This window comes from Hemitrygon akajei, chromosome 22, assembly GCF_048418815.1.
Source record: "Hemitrygon akajei chromosome 22, sHemAka1.3, whole genome shotgun sequence".
Taxonomy (NCBI): Eukaryota; Metazoa; Chordata; class Chondrichthyes; order Myliobatiformes; family Dasyatidae; genus Hemitrygon; species Hemitrygon akajei.
Window position 1 is genome coordinate 47,052,310 of NC_133145.1, and position 18,676 is coordinate 47,070,985.

The 18,676-nt window shown below is 38.6% G+C and overlaps 1 protein-coding gene across 4 annotated transcripts in view; it reads left to right on the forward strand.

Annotated features, from left to right (window-relative positions):
• The window catches only part of card14 (caspase recruitment domain family, member 14), a 77,843-nt gene that overhangs the window by 51,271 nt on the left and 7,896 nt on the right, over window positions 1-18,676 (forward strand). For all 4 annotated transcript variants that reach the window (XM_073026160.1, XM_073026163.1, XM_073026161.1 and 1 more), the window contains exons 14-19: window positions 786-909; window positions 10,205-10,448; window positions 12,716-12,779; window positions 14,270-14,396; window positions 15,731-15,892; window positions 16,677-16,801. In XM_073026160.1, coding sequence (XP_072882261.1) covers window positions 786-909; window positions 10,205-10,448; window positions 12,716-12,779; window positions 14,270-14,396; window positions 15,731-15,892; window positions 16,677-16,801 — 846 coding nt within the window. The remainder of the gene's footprint in view (window positions 1-785; window positions 910-10,204; window positions 10,449-12,715; window positions 12,780-14,269; window positions 14,397-15,730; window positions 15,893-16,676; window positions 16,802-18,676) is intronic.

Here is an 18,676-nt window from a genome sequence, read left to right on the forward strand (position 1 = left end):
TGCTAATAGCGCAAGCTAGGCTCCACAGTGTTAAGTTTTGTAACTTCAAAACATTTAACTAACTCAAAAGAAAACAAGGGAGCCAATGATGTGAGTCTTAAGTTTGTTCTTTAAGTGAAGCATGCACATATCACATGGTAACATTATGACGTAGACATTTCACATATTTTTACGTATAGCCCGTAATGAATTATTTAAACAAACAAGAATGCTTAATCAGCCAATGTATATACCAGTTTACTCAAATATTACTGAAATATTAAGTACTCAACATAAAGACTTAATTATAACACAACTATTTTACTATGACATCTTGACAAAGGTAGTCTATTCTTCTACTGTTTACAGCTCCTGTCCTTGTTTTCAATTTACAGATCAATTGTACAAATTATGTTAATAAGCTGAAAAGACTTGAATTTTTCTAGATTAATAATATCATAGATTCTACGACTCCATTAATAATATCATTATTGATGGAGCAGCGGTGGCGTACATTTTACAGTGCCAGATGTTTGGCTCAATTCTTCACTGTTGAACTGTTCTCCCTGTGATCACATGGATTTCCTCCAGGTACCCTGGTTTCCTCCCACATTCCAACAACGTCCAGGTTAGGGTTAGTCAGTTATGGGCGTGCTGTGTTGGCACCAGACACACGGAGACATTTGTGGGCTGCCCCCACCACATCCTTGAACTGCATTGTTCAGTGACACAAATGACACGTTTCACTGTATGTTCCGACGTACTTGTGACAAATGAAGCTGATCTTTTTACATCTTAATCTGCAGGTGGAATGCAGTGGCAGAGACCAAACCAGGACCATACTGGAGGATGCCAGTTTAGAGGAGGCTGTTTGGAGCTTGAAGCAGATTAAAGGAATATGCTGCATGGCCATAAAACACAACAGTCAGGGTATGTTATAGACCAACCAAAACAAGTATTTAATCATTCATCCAAAATGCCTGCATGTACAAACATTTGCATTTAGTCCATCAATGGTCTCCAAAAAGATTAAACTGATAATCTTTTAAAATTACTTAGATCAAAACAAAAAAGAGGGTCATAGTATGCAGATTACTTGTAGATGTTTATTTGGTGTCTCATTGTGATTTTGTTTAAATAGTGATAAGTTATCAGAGTTTCAAGCTGATTGAGTTACTTAGACTAGCTGCGTAAGAAAGCAGCAGTTTTCTCAGTTAATCTACTGACTCTGAGAATGTTTTCAAATGAAATTTCCTTTTAGTGCTATCAACACTCACAGATTAAATGAGCATGCTTGAGTAATGTTGCAATAAATTTTTAAAATTAATGATTTACCAAAGTTTTCCATTATATTGATGTTCTCAGCATTACTTATTTATTTCATTATTTATTGGTATTTGCAGCTTGTCCTCTTTTGCTCATTGCTTGCTTGTCAGTCTTTGTGTGTAGTTTCTCATTGATTCTGCTGTACTTCTTTGTCCTATTGTGAACGCCTACAAGAAAACGAGCCTCAGGGTAGTAAATGATGACATATACGTACTTTGATAATAAATTTATTTTGAACTTTGAACTTTGTGCAGGAATCCACATATTCAGATGCTTAAAAATGAATAACAATTACAGGTGTCCCCCCGCTTTACAAATGTTCGCTTTATGCCACTTCGCTTCTACAAAAGACCTACACTAGTCATCTGTTTTTGCATTACAAAGAGGATTTTCGCCTTTTGGAAAATTTTTCCCGTATAAGTTAGTGGTTCTTCGCTTTACGCCATTTCGGCTTAAGAAAGGTTTCATAGGAACGCTCTACCTTTGTAAAGAGGGGGACACCTGTGCTTACTTGTCTCCAGTTGATCATCACGTTTCTGTGAATACATTTTGTCAAAATTGCACACAAATTTAATTGCTATTTTAACAAAAATATTTTGCTGTATTAATCTAATGTTAAATGTGATATTTAGCTATGGAAATGGAATTAAGAACTTCAGCCACTGCCCAGATTTCCACCTTGGCCTACTGTTCAGACAGAGCTGGGTGGTGAGGAGGAATGAGGCCTTCCTGCTAAAATATTCTGATCTCCACCAAGACCCTCACACTTGGTTATAAAGAGTATTTAAGATTCAAAACTACAAAAAAATCTTTTAAAAACTTGTTTAAAATCATTAAAATAATGTGTAACTAACTAAACTGATTACTCCTCCTTAGCCAGACGGTTAGGGTTTTCGATCCTATGATAGCTTTGGCAGAGTGAAGATGCTACATATAACTGAGACCTATTTATTGTGAGTGCTTGAAGCCTAGTGGTTCCTCAAAACCCCTGACAATAGCCAGCATAATTCAGCCCAAGATTTTCTCTTCATTGTTCCCACTGTTGGAGATATTGTTTACAGCTGAGAGTAGTTTGTCAATTAAAAAGTACCGGTAGTCAAGGAAAAGGGAGTGACTTGGGGAAAAAATTGAGAAGGAAAAATAGAATCTGTGTTTACTTATTCTTAAATAGAAGTAACTTGGCAAAATTATATAGATTGAAACTGTACAATAGAAGACAAACTAAATGACTTTGTAGTGGTTATTGGAAAGAAACCAAAACTGATGAGCGACTAAGCCAGGGTAATCAACACTGTATGACAAACTTCCAAATAATGAATTTGCAAATCAAAAAAGGCATGTTCAGTACTTCATCACGAAGCCAGCAAAAAGGAACGAGTTTGTATCAATAAAAAACTAACAAACTAAATTAGCAATATAAGGATTTTAGCATTCAAATCAGCATAATTAAGCATTCTAATAAGCAATATACCCAAGCAAAACTAAGCCTAATTAGCAGTCGAACTAAATTAGTGTTCCTTTAACCAATGCTAGTGTACTTAAGCGGTCAACAAAAAGATATCATTCCCCATGTCTCACACCTTCTGGCTAACCACTAATTAACCCCAAGTGTGAATATGTAACTACCGGAATTCTCATTTGCTTCTACCACGCCCCAACCCACATGATGGATTATCATAATAAACATGCCACAAAGTACAATGCAGACAAAAAATAGACACATAGCTCGTATACAACAAAAAATGGGTACATGGCTCCTGCATCCCAGCACCTAATTATTTCACTGTAATAATAACAACCTACTACTAAAATAGGAGACATTAATTTTTCAAGGACAAACATCATAACATTTATACAAATGTCCTCTTCCTTTTTTCTTCCAGTCAAGTCATGTCGGTCATCTAGGCCAGAGGTTACCAGCACTTAGCCAGTACAGAGTGATCTTTACCACCACTCTGTGTCCAGTCAGTAGGTCAAGTCAAAGTTATGAAGTTAAACAACCAAAGTAAGTGAAGCTTCCAGAGTTGTAGCTCCTCAAAGTCTTGTAAAGGACACATCTTGGTTAAAGGCCTGTTCAGACAATTGGTCTTGGTCCTGCTGCACAAATCCTCTACTGTCTGGAAAGACTTGAATGACTCTTCGCATGATCCATGAGTTTCGAGGTCCACTGTGTCATCATCTATCTGCTGGGAGCAAATTGCTTTTTAGACCTGACTATTTCTGATGTTCCTGTAGCTGTAGTAAATAGTCCTTGACCCATTGTTTCCAAAATAAGTTTGACGTGTATTGGACCTGCATCGATCTTTACTGAGCATAAATGTCCTCCTTTTGGAACTCTCCTGGTGGTAAGGATGGTGAGGTCTACAGAAGCAACAGATGATTGGGTGTTAGTGCTTCCAAATCACTGGGATCAGGGGATATTTTATTAATTGGACGACCATTGATAGTAGCCTCTACTTCGCAAAGGACAGTGTGGAAACCCACTTCGTCAAGATTCTGTACCTTCATGGTGGAACTGCAAACCTTTCACACAGACCTGATCAATCTCTCCCATGTACCTCCATGATGGGAACTAACGGGGAGGAGGGGTTTAAAAATTCACATAATTCGTTTTGAAGAAAGACATCACTGATCTGTGAGTGGTTCCACTTCTCAATGACTTCTCTTAACTCACGCTCATCTCCAGCAAAGTTTGTCACATTATCAGAGCGCAGTTCACAAATCTGTCCATGTCTTCCTATAAAGTATCAAACATTAACAAAGGAATCTGTGGTCTAAAGAAGATGCCACTTCAATGTGTACAGTTCAAATAGCTAGACAGGAAAATATAACCCCGTACCTCTTCATTGTACTCCTGTTCTTTGCCTCAAAAGGTCCAAAGTAATCCACTTCTACACATGTAAACGAGGTTCATCTGGAGAGGCTCTGTGCAGAGGTAGATCTGCCATGTTCTATCATCCTGAAGTTGCCTGCAACCATTGACAAACAACACACTGAGACAGGATTCTTCTTATAGCTGTACTAGCACCGGGAATCCAGTATTTTTGGCACAACCTGGACAGCACGTGATCACGGCCACCATGTTCCACCTCTTGATGTACCTGCCTCAGAATGATGTCTGAGATATGAAGTTTCTTTGACAGTATAACAGGATGTTTAGATTCTTCAGGCATGGCTGCCCTACTAAACCGTCCACCAATTCACAAGATACCATCTTCAAGTACCGTACTAAATTGAGCTTGAAAAATAGCTGTTCCTTTTCACACCTTCTCCCTTTTGCAAACTTGAGAATTCATCTGGAAACCTCTTTCTCTGGCAAAACTCCATGATCTTTCTGAGCTCCTCCACTGAGAGATGATCTCTGCCAATCTGACCTTTGGCCTTCTGAACCTTTCTCTCCAAAGAATACCTTTGCTGTCATTCATCCAAGTCAGACAGAGTAAGAGCAATGTTCAATTGTTCTCTCTTCCAACCAAGAAATAAGAGCAAGTTCTTAAATCTAAGAATCTAGGCCTCTGTCTTCCTCAAACAGGTCCAAGAGAAGAAGTGATAAATTATACATGTAACCGCATCCACCTTCTGTTCAATCTGTATTGCATTCATTGTAAGACTCCTCTTAACTTTCAGATCAACTAGCAGAAGTTCTCAAGAACAATATAGATTCATAGGCGATTCTCTTTTAGGCTGAAGAAGATACTGATGCCCTGTCACCAAAGTCTCATTCTTCAGTAATGCTTTCACCTTTAAACCTCAAAAGGTCACATCTGTCAGGTTGCTTGAAGTGTTTACACACCTCCATTGAGATGCCTGTGAGACCTTAAGAATTTCTGACACTCTGTTTACAACAAAAGTTTGGAACATGGAAGTTTCACTCTTGATATACTTCAGCACCTAAGTACTATCAGTCCAGAAAACTGAGTCCTGAAGCTGCTTGTGCAACTCCTTCCACCACAGTGTGTCCGGACAGCTTGCCATTGGGCAGTGATGAGCTTCACACGAGGGGTGGAAACTGGCTTCAAAGGAGCATCCCTAGATTTCGCCATGATGGAAGAACTGCACCTGAGAATGCGTGTTCTTCAACGCTAGGCAGCTCACTGCTCCATAGCCGTCTTCGTTTGTGTCTGTAAAGTGGTGTAACTGTGCAGCCGTAACTTCTCCAAAATCCAGGGGTTTCAAATGTCTAACAACCTTAAAGTCTTCAAACTGGCAGAATTTTTCTAGCCAGCTTGTCCACTCTTAAGCAACTGATGTCATCCCAGGCAAGTCCTTTCATACATAGATCTTGCAAGATCTTCTTAGCAGATAGCACCACTGGACTCAAGATTCCTAAAGGATCGTAGAAGGAACTAACTATGGAGAGGATGTCATCGCAGGCAAGTCCTTTCATACATAGATCTTGCAAGATCTTCTTAGCAGATAGCACCACTGGACTCAAGATTCCTAAAGGATCGTAGAAGGAACTAACTATGGAGAGGATCCCCCTTCTGGTGGGTGGTCTATTCTGGATTGTGATCTTAAACTTGAAAGTATCAGACTGCATGAACCATTGCACACCCACTGAAGTATTCTTTCCACTGAAGGTATAGAGGAAAAGAGAGAAATTGATGGCCTGCATAGGCCATCAACTTTTTGTAGCAGGCAATTTTTTTTTTTTATGAGGTCAAGTTGCTAGCTCGACGGTCAAATGGAAAGTGTGCACAGGAGCCGGCTGGATTCAAACTCGGGAGCCTTCGCTCTGAAGTCCGGTACTGATGCCACTACGCCACCGGCTGGCTTCTGAAGGTAGATCTTGATCTATATCCAAATCCTTCATGACCTTTGCATTTTGCTCTTCTGCTATCACAGCCAGCACACTATGTCTGACGAAGGGTCTCGGCCCGAAACGTTGACTGCTCGTTTCAACGGATGCTGCCCGACCTGCTGAGTTCCTCCGGCTTGTTTGTACACTATGTCTGTTGCTTGTGCGAGTTGAAAGATGCCTTCAGCACAAATGGATGCAAGACCACGATAGAAAGACACCCCTTCTCCCTCAGAGGACACTGACACAAGGCAGTCATCAACATAAAGGCAAAGCTAAACCTTATCCACCATCTCGCAGCTGAACTGTTCTTCATTGCCTTCTGGGCATTGCCTAAAGGTGAAGTTGCTCCAAAGAGATATACCACATTTCTAAAGTCCACCAAATCTTGTCTGAAGTCATTATCAGGCCACCAGGGAAACCTCAGCAGATCTGCATCTTCTGCTGGTACTTTAACCTGATGAAACATTGATTCAGAATCTGCTGTGATCATCACTGGTTCTTTTCCAAATCTAGTTATGACTCCAATCAATCATCTAGTAAGATCTGGTCCCTGAAAAAGCTGAGCATTTAGTGATAGTCCCTGAAAAGTCGCTGCACAGACATGAAGTTTCCATTCTCTGGGGTGATAAATACCATGACGTGGAATATAGCAGACTTCCCCATCACTGCGTTCTAAATTCTCTGCTGGCACTCTCTTGAACACTTGGAGATGACATCCTTCATGAAAGCTGTGTAACGTTGTGGAATATTCCATTTGTGGACAGGGATACTTTTCTGTATATAGATGATAGGTAGCTCACATTAATTTTCACCCCATCTAAGCCAGCCACGTCCAATCTTGAAGCAATGTAGCTACACGCGTCTTTCTCTTGACCTGTAAGAGAAGGCATGTTCTTTTTCCTGTGAGGTTGGGCTCACTGTGTAATTCCTTGACCTGGGAAAGCATAGGTAACCACTGTCTTGTTACCTTTCTTAGACTTTACTTGTACTGGAACTATGGGAAGTTTACAATCATGATCACTAACCTATGTAAGGCCTTTAAAAGCCAGGGCAGTACTCACTGCTGTGTCTAAGATTTTCACAACGTGTAGTGATACTGCACCATTTTCATTAGACTGAATATGAAGTTTGCTAGGATGCTTGCCACTGCATACCTTGCATGAAAGACACTTCCTGTAATCCTTGTTGATGTGTCCTGTACACAAACAGCCAAAGCAGGCACTTTTTTTTGAGGAAGGTAATCTTCTCACTATGAGCCCTTATTTTTCCAGCAGAGGGCACAAATCCAATGTATGTTTACCCTCACAGAACAGACAAACCCCTTTGACTGACGAGACCATTTCCCGTCCATTAGCTCCAGTTTCAGATTTAGCTTTACTTCTCACAGTGACCACAGTTGTGGTTAATCTGCTTCCTTCTGCCTTAGAACAAAGTTTTGACTTAGTTTTGTTCACATCTTTGTTCATTACAGGTGATGTAGTTTCCTTTATCTTTCCAAATACTGGGTGTGTAGCAAAATTTACTTGCATCTCAATAAAATAAACAATGTAGCATTATGGTTGTGCCTTTTTTACAGTTTACAGACCACCAGTCTCCACTTTGGGCAATTTTCTAACGACAATTAACATATAAGCAGGCACGTCCAGTTGATGCTTGTACCACTCTTCTTCCAAGGCATTGCAACAGGCTCTTAGAAAAAGACGATAGTCTTGAAGGGCTTTCATGTCTTCAGATTTGATGGGTACCTACTGGATACCCAAGAAAGAGCCTTTTGCAGGTTGGCAGATGCAATTTTCTGTTCATTACCAAAATGTTCCTGCAGTAAAGCCTTTGCTTTTAGATATCCTTTCTTAGGGTCAACATGGTGGCAACATCGGACAAGTTCTGCAGGGCAACCTCTAGTGTACGATTCGAGGAAATCGAAGCAGTCCCTATAACCATCAGTCTTGCCTTCAACACTATTTTCAAAAACCCTCATGTATGCATGATACTGTAATGGATTGCCATTGAAGATTTCAATCTCACTTTCTGGCAAAGATGAAATGTGCCTCTGTTGTACAAATAAGGTTGTTATTTCATTTTGCTTCCTCAAAATATTGATTGTACTATTTTTGACCTCTTGTCATTGAAAGCAAGAGTGTTTCCATTCTGTAAGTTAATGTCCCCATGAGTACTTTGAGCTGTTGGATATGACATTGGTTCAGAGTACCTCATTAGTGCAGGCTGAGAGTGAACACCCTGAACTACCTCTTGGAGATCTTAAAAAGCAAACACGAGGAAATCTGCAGATACAAGGAAATCTGGCCTGCTGTGTTCCACCAGCATGTTGTGTGTGAAATCTGCAGATGCTGGAAATTCAAGCAACACACACAAAATGCTGGTGGAACGCAGCAGGCCAGGCAGCATCTACAGGGAGATGCACTGTTGACGTTTCGGGCCGAGACCCTTCGTCAGGACTAACTGAAAGGAAAGATAGATCTTTCCTTTCAGTTAGTCTTGGAGATCTTATTCATGTTTCACAAACACTTGAGGAAGAAATAAATCAGCATTGACATTGAGTGTTTTTATTTTTCTTTATGCCTCTTCAGTGTAAGAACTCACACCGTAGGACTGTCCTGCTGGATCACTTTGAGCACTCGTCACGTTTGGGGCCTTTAGCACATTAACTTTGACCATATCTACAGCAATTTCTTCCTCCAACTTAAAATGTTTCTTCCTTCTCCATGGCTGTTCCAAGAGGAGCACACCTTGGTGAGCCACATATCCACTTGTTACAGCAACACGACCTTCAATATAACATGTTTGGATCAGCAATTGTTTCATATCCTCTATCCTTTGCTGTCGGCTGCTGTTCATTTGGTATTTTTTTTTTTGTTGACAAAATGCAGTGCTTACTTGAAAACAAACCAAAACCACTGAGAAACTAGGCCAGGGTACTTGGCACTGTATGGCATGCTTCCAAATAATGAATTTCCAGATCAAAAATGGTACATTCAATTCTTTATTATGAAACCAGCAAAGCCAAATGATCTTGTAGCGATAAAAATCTAGCACAACTAAGTTAGCGGTCTAGCAATCTTAGCATTAAAATCAGCATAACTAAGCATTCTAATTAGTGATATAACTAGGCAATACTAAGCGTAATCAGTGGTCAAACTAAATTTAGCAAAGATAGCATATTTAAGCGGTCAACAAAAAAACTCATTCCCCATGGCTCACTCCCTCTGGCTAACAACTAACTAACCACTAGTGAATACAGATCTATACTCATTTGTTTCTATCACACCCCAACCCATCTGACAGATTACCATAGCAAATGTGCCACAAAATACAATACAGACCTAAAAATAGATTCATGGCTCCTAAAGACTTGTTAAGGCAAAGGCAACACGAGTGAATCTGCAGATGCTGGAAATAAATAAAATCACAAAATGCTGGCAGAACTCAGCAGGCCAGACAGCACCTATGGGAGGAGGTAGTGATGACGTTTCGGGCCGAAACCCTTCATCAGGAGTGAAGTAATGAGGGATGGTCGAGGGGGGATGAGAAGTGGGGGGAGGGATGAAGTAGAGAGCTGAGAAGTGATAGGCTGAGGGGATATGGGCTACGGGGAAGGTGGAGAATTATGGGAAATAAAAGAGAAAGAAAGGTAGGGCTGAGGGGAGATTATAGTGAGGGGGGGGAAAGAGAGAAAGAGAACCAGACTAAACTTATAGATAGGGATGGGGTAAGGGGGGGGCAGGGGTATGAACGGAGGTCTGTGAGTTGAATGTTAAGGCAAAGATTTTTTTCCACTTACAACCAACATCTTCAGGGCTATCATGAACTTTTATAAGGTAAATTCCCGCACTTGGGCAGCAAATATAAGGTAAACACTAATGTTTGTGGACTTTGCACTACATTAGATTATTTGTTGTAATTACTTAAAGTTTTCAAAAGTTGTTTTATGTTCTTTAATAGGTAAGAAATATTTTTCTTCTAATAAAATCTTGCTTGAAACTTTGCAATTACTTTTTTAAACCTCATGATCTTATTGAATTTAAGATCCCAGAAGGTAACAACTCAGAACTTATATTGTGTTATGCTTTGTTTAATTAGCTTATCAAACACTGGTGACAAATATTGAAAAAAAGATCATTACTTCAGGGGATTCCTTCTTCATCCGAGTCAACATAGCACTTGATAAAGACAGTGGAGCCCTGGGTGGATTTCTTGTCCAATGCAACGAAATCTTACATGTCACTGACACTATGTACAGGGGCTCTAGTGAGTGGAAGACCTTCAGAGTACATCCCCACAAAATGATTGACATGGATGGTGGTTCTGTTCCAAATTACTACCGGTAAGAATGTAACATCAGCTGTGCCTTCAGTAAATGTGAATCATATTTACTTAGATCTTTGCAGTAATTATGGCAACATGCAAAAATGATGAAAATATATTTTAATCATATATATGCTTGTCCATTTTAATTCCTTCTTAGTTGATCACTGGGAGTTGAACAGCTATAGCCCACAACAGTTAAATGTTGGGCTTTTGCATTCATTGGTGAAGGGACATTGAATGGTTTCTTACTGTTCCCCCACCTTTGTTCACGCAGCTGCGAAATAGAATAAGACCTCAACCTGTCTATTCTCTCAATATTATTTATTGTTTTTATTTTCTTTTTTTATGATTACACAGTTTCTCTTATGTGCTTTATTCATTGATTCTATAGTGTTTCTTTGTATTTACTGTGAATGCCCACAAGAAAATTAATCTCAAGGTGGTATATGGCGACATACACACACTTTGATAATAAATTTGCTTTAAGCATTGACACACCACTCTAAAAATTGCCTACGCGCTGCAAGAAACACTTGAACTTGTTCTCTGTGAATAGAACGTGGGAGTCTTTCAGAATAGAGAAGGCCAAAGAAAAACTTCACACCTCTCACCAACACTACTTTATCATTTCCTGTCAGTCACCTTATCTACAGACACTCCTGTGCCTGGAATCTATGTATTTAATCTATATTCATATTTATTGTGATTTTATTGTTTTTTTTTTGTTCTGCATTGGATGGAGTGACAATTATTTCATTTTCCTTTACACTTGTGTATAGGAAAAGACAGTAAACAGTCTTGCATCCTGAATCTTGAATCTTGGTTCTATTCCTTTCTTGGTAATTATTTTCCTTTTGCCTTATATTTTCAACTTTGAGAGAATGGATTGGCTAATTTTGTAATCAGCCTGGAGAGTGCATAACTAAGACTGACTGATATTTATTCACTCAGTTTTCTGGATAAAATTGAAAACTAAATCTCTGAGAAATGGTGCTACAAAGCCATGCATCATTATTTTTAAATACAAGTTTACCTGTCTCCTTTGATCCTAAATTTAATTACAAGACCCCACCTAAATTTCAGTTTTGCAGAAATTGCAGATTCTGGGGCATCAGGCCTCTCTCTCAAAAGGGTAGATTTGTGACCTCTGGCCTATCCCCTAGCCAATCACAGAGCTTGCCATCTTCCCACTCAACCCAGCATCATGACTTTTGCTGCAGCTGAGACTTGTGCCCAAACCAATCATGTCCCTCGATTGGAGCACTGAACTACAATAAAATTAAGGACTGATATTAATTTAAACATAACAGTAAACTACTCTGTAGGTATACTCTAATGGCATGATTTAAACATTTCAGAAATCTATAACATGCAAATCTATTTTAAATGGCTTTTATCCCAGAAGCCAATGACTTTAGCGAATTGCAGCAATGAATAAAATATTGCTCTTTGTACAATTCTGTCAGCCTTTTCTGCAACTTTGCTTCAATCTATTAAAGGTCATCCTACTTAATTATCAATGTATATTTCACAATGTGGAGTCATTCAAAGGTTAAACATGACCTGACCTACAAGCCACATAATCTATTTCTGTTCTCTTGAATCCAACAACACAGGTTGCAAACCAAAATTATAAATGCATTGAGTAAAATCTGTCGCACAGTTCAACTAATCAAGTGAGCAAGTAACCAAATTATACAGATTAGAAAGTTTGCTCAGTACTGAGTTAACTCCTTTCTTCTACCTGGTACTTACAGTATTAGAGCAGTTCTTTGTAATTTTGTTCTTCTTAGTTTATATTGAAGTCAATATGATGTAATTGAACTACATAAGCTTGAAATTATAAAACAACTTATGTATGCTCTAACACGAGGAAATCTGCAGATGCTGGAAATTCAAACAACACACACAAAATGCTGGTGGAACACAGCAGGCCAGGCAGCATCTATAGGGAGAAGCACTGTCGACGTTTCGGGCCGAGACCCTTCGTGACGAAGGGTCACAAAACGTCGACAGCGCTTCTCCCTATAGATGCTGCCTGGCCTGCTGTGTTCCACCAGCATTTTGTGTGTGTTGTATGTATGCTCTCTTTATTGTATTGGTTAACATAATGCCACTGGGAACACAATGAAATTTCTTTCCCTGGTCTGTGCTGAGTTACTATATATAGGTCAGGAATTCTACAATTGACTTTGACGACGCATGGAGATATCAGGTTTCCTGCAAGTGAAGAAACAATATTCTTTTAGGTTAAAATATTGATCATGCCTTGTTTCTGTTTAGGGCTCAACAGCTGTTGATAGGAACTATTCAGAACATGACTCGGCAGATTCCTTTCCCTAAAAAGGTGAAATAATACTTACTATTAAAACATTTTTAAAGCCTCTCACAAGTAGTGGGAGTTAGTATTTTATCAGTTAAGCAAAGTGATGAGGAATGGAAAACAATTAATAACTTGCACAACAAAAAAGTTGAAATATGCAAATTAAAATACATCAGAACTATAGTTTTCAACTTTTTTGCTTTATCCATTTCATATCCTGGATGTTAATTATGGAATATTACTAATACTGAGATTCATCTCCATAATTAACATCCAGGATATGAAATGGATAAAGCAATCTGAGTTAGAGTGATGGATTTCAGCAGTGTTGCTTCACAGAATGAATAATTTATTATATCAAGTTTTCATACAAGTAAAACCAATTGATACAAATATTGAGTAAACCTGGCATAGACTGGTTGTGATTAAATCAACTTACTGCAGAGCTGGGGCTTTAAGAGTACCTACTATGCTCATGTAATCATATTTAATACAACTTCCATATGCCTGCATTACAAACTAAATAATGGGTTTGCTTTATGAACCTAGGAAGGAACAAACGTAAATGTAGCACTGAAGCTAACAGACTAGTTGTTGAAGGAAGTTGTCCCAATGCTTGAGAAGCCGTGCATGTCTCATAACTGGAGAGTGCATACATGTTCTGTACGTGATATTCATATATAAAATCATATTGTGTGAGCTACACCTCTCTCAGCAACTACCTTATAAAACACAAAACATAGAACTGTACAAAGCAGAAGCCCCTTTGGTCCACACTGTTGTGCTAACCTTCTCACCTACTCCAAGATCAATCTAACCCTTCCTCCCGCATTGCCCTCCATTTTTTCTTTCATTCATGTACCTACCTAAGGGTCTCTCAAATGTCCCTAATGTATCTGCCACTATCACCACCCCCAGCGGCATGTTCTCTCCACTTACCACTCTCTATAAAAAACTTACCTCTGACGTGCCCCCCCGATACTTTCCTCCAATCACCTTAAATTTATGCCCTCTTGTATTAGCCATTGATGCCCTGGGGAAAAGGCTCTTGCTGTCCACTCTGTCAATGCCTTTTAATGTCATATATTCCTCAATCAAGTCACCTCTCATCCCTTTACTCCAAAGGGGAAAACTCTAGCTTGCTCAACCTTTCTTCATAAGATATGATCTCTAATCCAGGCAGTATTCTGATAAATATCCTCTGCACTCTCTCTACAACTTTCCCATCCTTCTTATAATGACGCGACCTGATCTGAACACAGTACTCCGAGTGTGGCCTAACCAGAGTTTACAGAATTCAGGGACCATCCACACACTGAACCAGGGAGAGAGAGAGAGTGAGAGTCCAACCATCCACACACTGTATCAGGGAGAGAGTTGAATTTAAGTGCTTACATTAATTTCACCCATATTGTCTGACCCTTCATCACAAAACCGTTTACTTCTTTGAACTGTTTCAAACCAGACTCACGCCTGGCTTTTCCTCATCTTCTGTACTGTGCTTGTTTTTTCAGCAAAAGCGGAAAAGTTCTTCCTCGAGTCAAAATAAACTTGTGCGAATTGTCAGTACTGACAAAAGTCAAAGAAATCCACTGTGGTTATCATTTGACTATGGCATCATTGACCCCGACAAAGAGCAAGGTCAGATTCAGATGTTGCATACTAAACTATATCTATTATGATAAATGTTGTTACTGATTATTATGCCTTTAGCTAGTTGTCATTCAAGTGGTAAGTTAATTATGCAAAAAAAATCTTCAAATGAAAGATAGGCTCAGGTCAAATATAAGCACAATACAGTAGTTCACTTCCATCTAAATCTCTATCCTTTTGTAGTAAGGTGCTGTCAAATACGAGCATTTTTCTCTTTTGTTTGTAATTTATTTGATGAGGAATTATATCTTAATTGATACAATTTCATATTGTTATTAACACTGACAGATTCCTGATGAAAGGTCTCAGCCTGAAGTGTCAATTGTTTATTTCCTTCCATAGATGCTGCTTGACCTGTTGAATTCCTTAGGCATTTTTGTATGTGTTGCTCATTTTGTCCTTACTGGCTTGGTGCCAGAGGTACTATTTTATATCACACTGAACAACAAAGATTTTGCTTTCTGAATACTTTTGGGTATATCTCATGGATCTTGGGCAGCTGATCATGAAAATTGCCAATGAAATTTCCCTATCACGCACCATTCTTTAGAAATTGCCTGTATCTGTTAATTTAATTCATAATTCAAGTCAGAATAACTGATGCCAAGATTAAGGAAGGCATTTTTGTTGGTCCACGAATCAAACAGGTCATCAATGACAGACAATTTGAAGAACTTCTAGTGGGGCCAGAGAAAATCGCATGGAAGACATTCAAGGATGTTGTTGAAAATTTTTTCGGCAACTACAGAGCACCAAACGAGGTGCAGCTGGTTGACAACATGCTTTAAGCATACAAAACCATGAAGTGCAATGTGTCACTAAAGATTCATTTTCTGCATTCCCATGTAGATTTCTTCCTTGCAAATCTTGGTGCTGTCAGTGATGAGCATGGTGAAAGGTTTCACCAGAACACTGGTTATGGAGAAACGGTGCAGGACACCTTGAATTCATCAGTGCCAGCTGATTATTGTTGAACACAAGTGAGAAGTCTCAGACACTGAGTACAAATGAAAATCATCAACAAAACATTTTTAGCTTAGTTGAACTTTTGCAAAGCATCAGCACCATTATGCATTAAACCTATTATATCCAATAAAAGTTAATGTCTTGTTTCTCCAAATTCCTACGTTATATAAGTCATCTGAAATTATATTTGAGTTCAGTTTCAAGCGGCCTATCATAAAAAAAAGAAAACTGTGAAGAAGAAAATTGATGTCCAATGTCGTAAATTAACTTTGTTATTTAAATTCTGGATTTACATGCAAAATGATCACATAATCATTGTGTTCCATATTTTATATTTTTACATTATTTTGTTTTAGACAACCAGCCTGTTGGCAATTGCTTTACGTTAATGCCTTATTCACTGGTCAGGCCTTGCCACCCACCATCTCTAAGACCAGTGATTATAGCACCCACCCGAATTGGAAAAGTTGTGCTTGAGAAACTGAAAGATCTACCGGACTATGAAAAATGTAAATCTGGTAAGATGTTTTTAAGTGGCACACAACATTTTGATGAAAATATACAAAGGAAAAAATAATTTATTTAAATGTTCACGTAGAACTTTTTTGAGGTAGAGAAATTTATATGTTCAGTCTTAGTTTTTAATTCACATCACTGCTGGAAATTAATGGAAGAACTTTGACTCAGGACATAGAAACATAGAAAACCTACAGCACAATACAGGCCCTTCAGCCCACAAAGTTGTGCCGAACATGTCCCTACCTTAAAAATTACTAGGCTTACCTATAACCCTCTATTTTTCTAAGTTCCATGTACCTATCCAAAAGTCTCTTAAAAGACCTTATCGTGTCTGCCTCCACCACCATTGCCGGCAGCCCATTCCACGCACTCACCACTCTCTGAGTCAAAAACTTACCCCTGATATCTCCTCTGTACCTACTCCCCAGCACCTTAAACCTGTGTCCTCTTGTGGCAACCATTTCAGCCCTGGGAAAAAGCCTCCGACTATCCACATGATCAATGCCTCTCATCATCTTATACACAATGTAGAATGTAGACATGGATGATAACTAATCTAAAATAGTCTGGCAAGACAGAACATTGAACTAAGGGCCTACATCTTGTTAAAATTAAGTTCACAGAAAGCTAAAGTGTATATACCTAGAGTATTTAACCTACAAGAAATTGCGTATCACACACAGAGGTCCCAAAAAATGTTCCAATGCTTCAAAATAAAATATGCATTATTGTAATTCATAGATTTTATTTATTTGCTCAGAAAATCTTTGTTATTTTCTTTAGAGTGCTTGAACAACACTGAGTATACTGAGAAGAACAAAAAAGGAGAAATTTTGGGTGTGCAAGAAGCACAGAATTTCCTTCGATCCTGTTACACAAGGAAGGGAGTAGAGACAGTAGTTGCCAAGGTAATAGTGTAAATTTCATGCCAATTATTGTGACTAATTTGGATTTTTGCATTCTTTCAATGTTCTTTTGTTTGCTTTATTATTCTTCCCTTAACGATTCTTGTTTAACTCTCCTACTTCTTGAGTAATATTGAAGATTACTTCTGCAAAATAGGTTTAACATTGTTTCTTTTTCACTTTTCCCATTGTTCCCTTTTCGTTGCTTAATGCAGGGGTTCCCAACCTTTTTTAGCCATTTGCCAATACCATTAAGCAAGGGGTTCATGGACCCCGGCTTGGGAACCCCTGGTCGTATGTATTGATAAAGCAGTCACAAAAACTTACAAAGTTATGGAGGATGAATTTGAGTGCCACTCAGTACCTGAGAGCTTTTGTGTAGTCTATTGTACAAACGACTTGGGTTTACTTAATGCATACATTCTACATTAGCACATACACTTTATAAATGCATGCTTTTTTAGGTACAAGAAACTGAAAGATAATGCCCATTTATCCCATCGACATGGGTAGCATGGTAGCATAGCAGCTGGTGCAATCCCTTTACAAAACCAGCAGTCACTGAATGGGGTTTGATTTCAGCCTCTGTAAGGAATTTGTACTTTCTCCCCATGACCATGTGGGTTTCGTCTAGGCACTCCAGTTTTGTTACACATTCTAAAGATGTACAGTTGGGGTTAGAAAGCAGTGGGCGTGCAATGTTGGCACCAGAAACGTGGTGACAGTTGTAGGCTATCTTGCTAATTTGATTTGACACAAAACAATGAACTTCATGGTATATTTCAATGTACATGTGACAAATAAAGTTAACCTCTTTAAACATCCCACCTCCATAATCAATATAAATGGAAGCCAATTCCATTTAATCATTTACTCTGCTGAAGAGAAACAGCTCAGGATAATATCATTTAATTTAAATACAGTGTCCAGAATATGAAAATACAAAGCAAGTTTTACAAATAATTAATAGTAACAGAAAACATATCTGACATTCTCCTTCCAGACTTAACGACATTTATTGCAACTGAAGCACAGCTGAGGTTAATTGATTCTGGTATAACTTGGGATAAAACGGAGACATTCCTGACTCAAATTAATAAAAAGTGTTATGCTTAACAAATAAATTAACAGAGAAAATTATTGCTGCATGTTTGATTTTATTTTCATTCAAGTTGTTTGTTTCTTTTTTTTTAATCTCTCCTGAAACTTATTTTCATGTAAACTGTATTTCTTTTCTCCTGAGGCAGTTTCATTTGTGCTGTCTGAAAGCTCATCAAAACATATGATGTTCAATCATGAGATGAGGTGCCACTCACTACCTTAATCAACTTAATATTTGGTTTTCTCCCTTTAACCATTACAGTGGATTTCAGTTGATTGGACCATTGGTTAATTGAGGAAGTGACTTATTTGGGCCAAAACACAAGTAATAATCTTGAAAATATCCAGGATTCCCTTTGTTTATTTGGGATAAGATGTCACTTAACTTGGGCAGGAGGCTGTTGCCGAACAGTTTCTAACCAGCGTCAGTCACATGCAGTTGTGTGCTTTTAGACACTCCAGTGTAATTAGAGTGGACAGCTTTTAAATACCGTCAGTTGCATGTGTTTTGTGTTCAAAAACCAGTGATTTTTGTCACTGAGAGTTGGTGAGACATAAGCAGTAAGATAATCCAGAACTGTTTTGATCCCTACATTTTTAAGCATTTGGGTTTGGAGATACCAGAAACAGCCGGGAGTAAAAATGAAACAATTTCACAACTTCAAGTTGGGAATTATGAAGGTCTTGAAGGAATCGGCAATCATCTTGAATGATGCCGTGAAAATGAAGATTTGGAGGGTGCAGTCATTGAAAGAATAAACAAAGGCAGCCCATTAT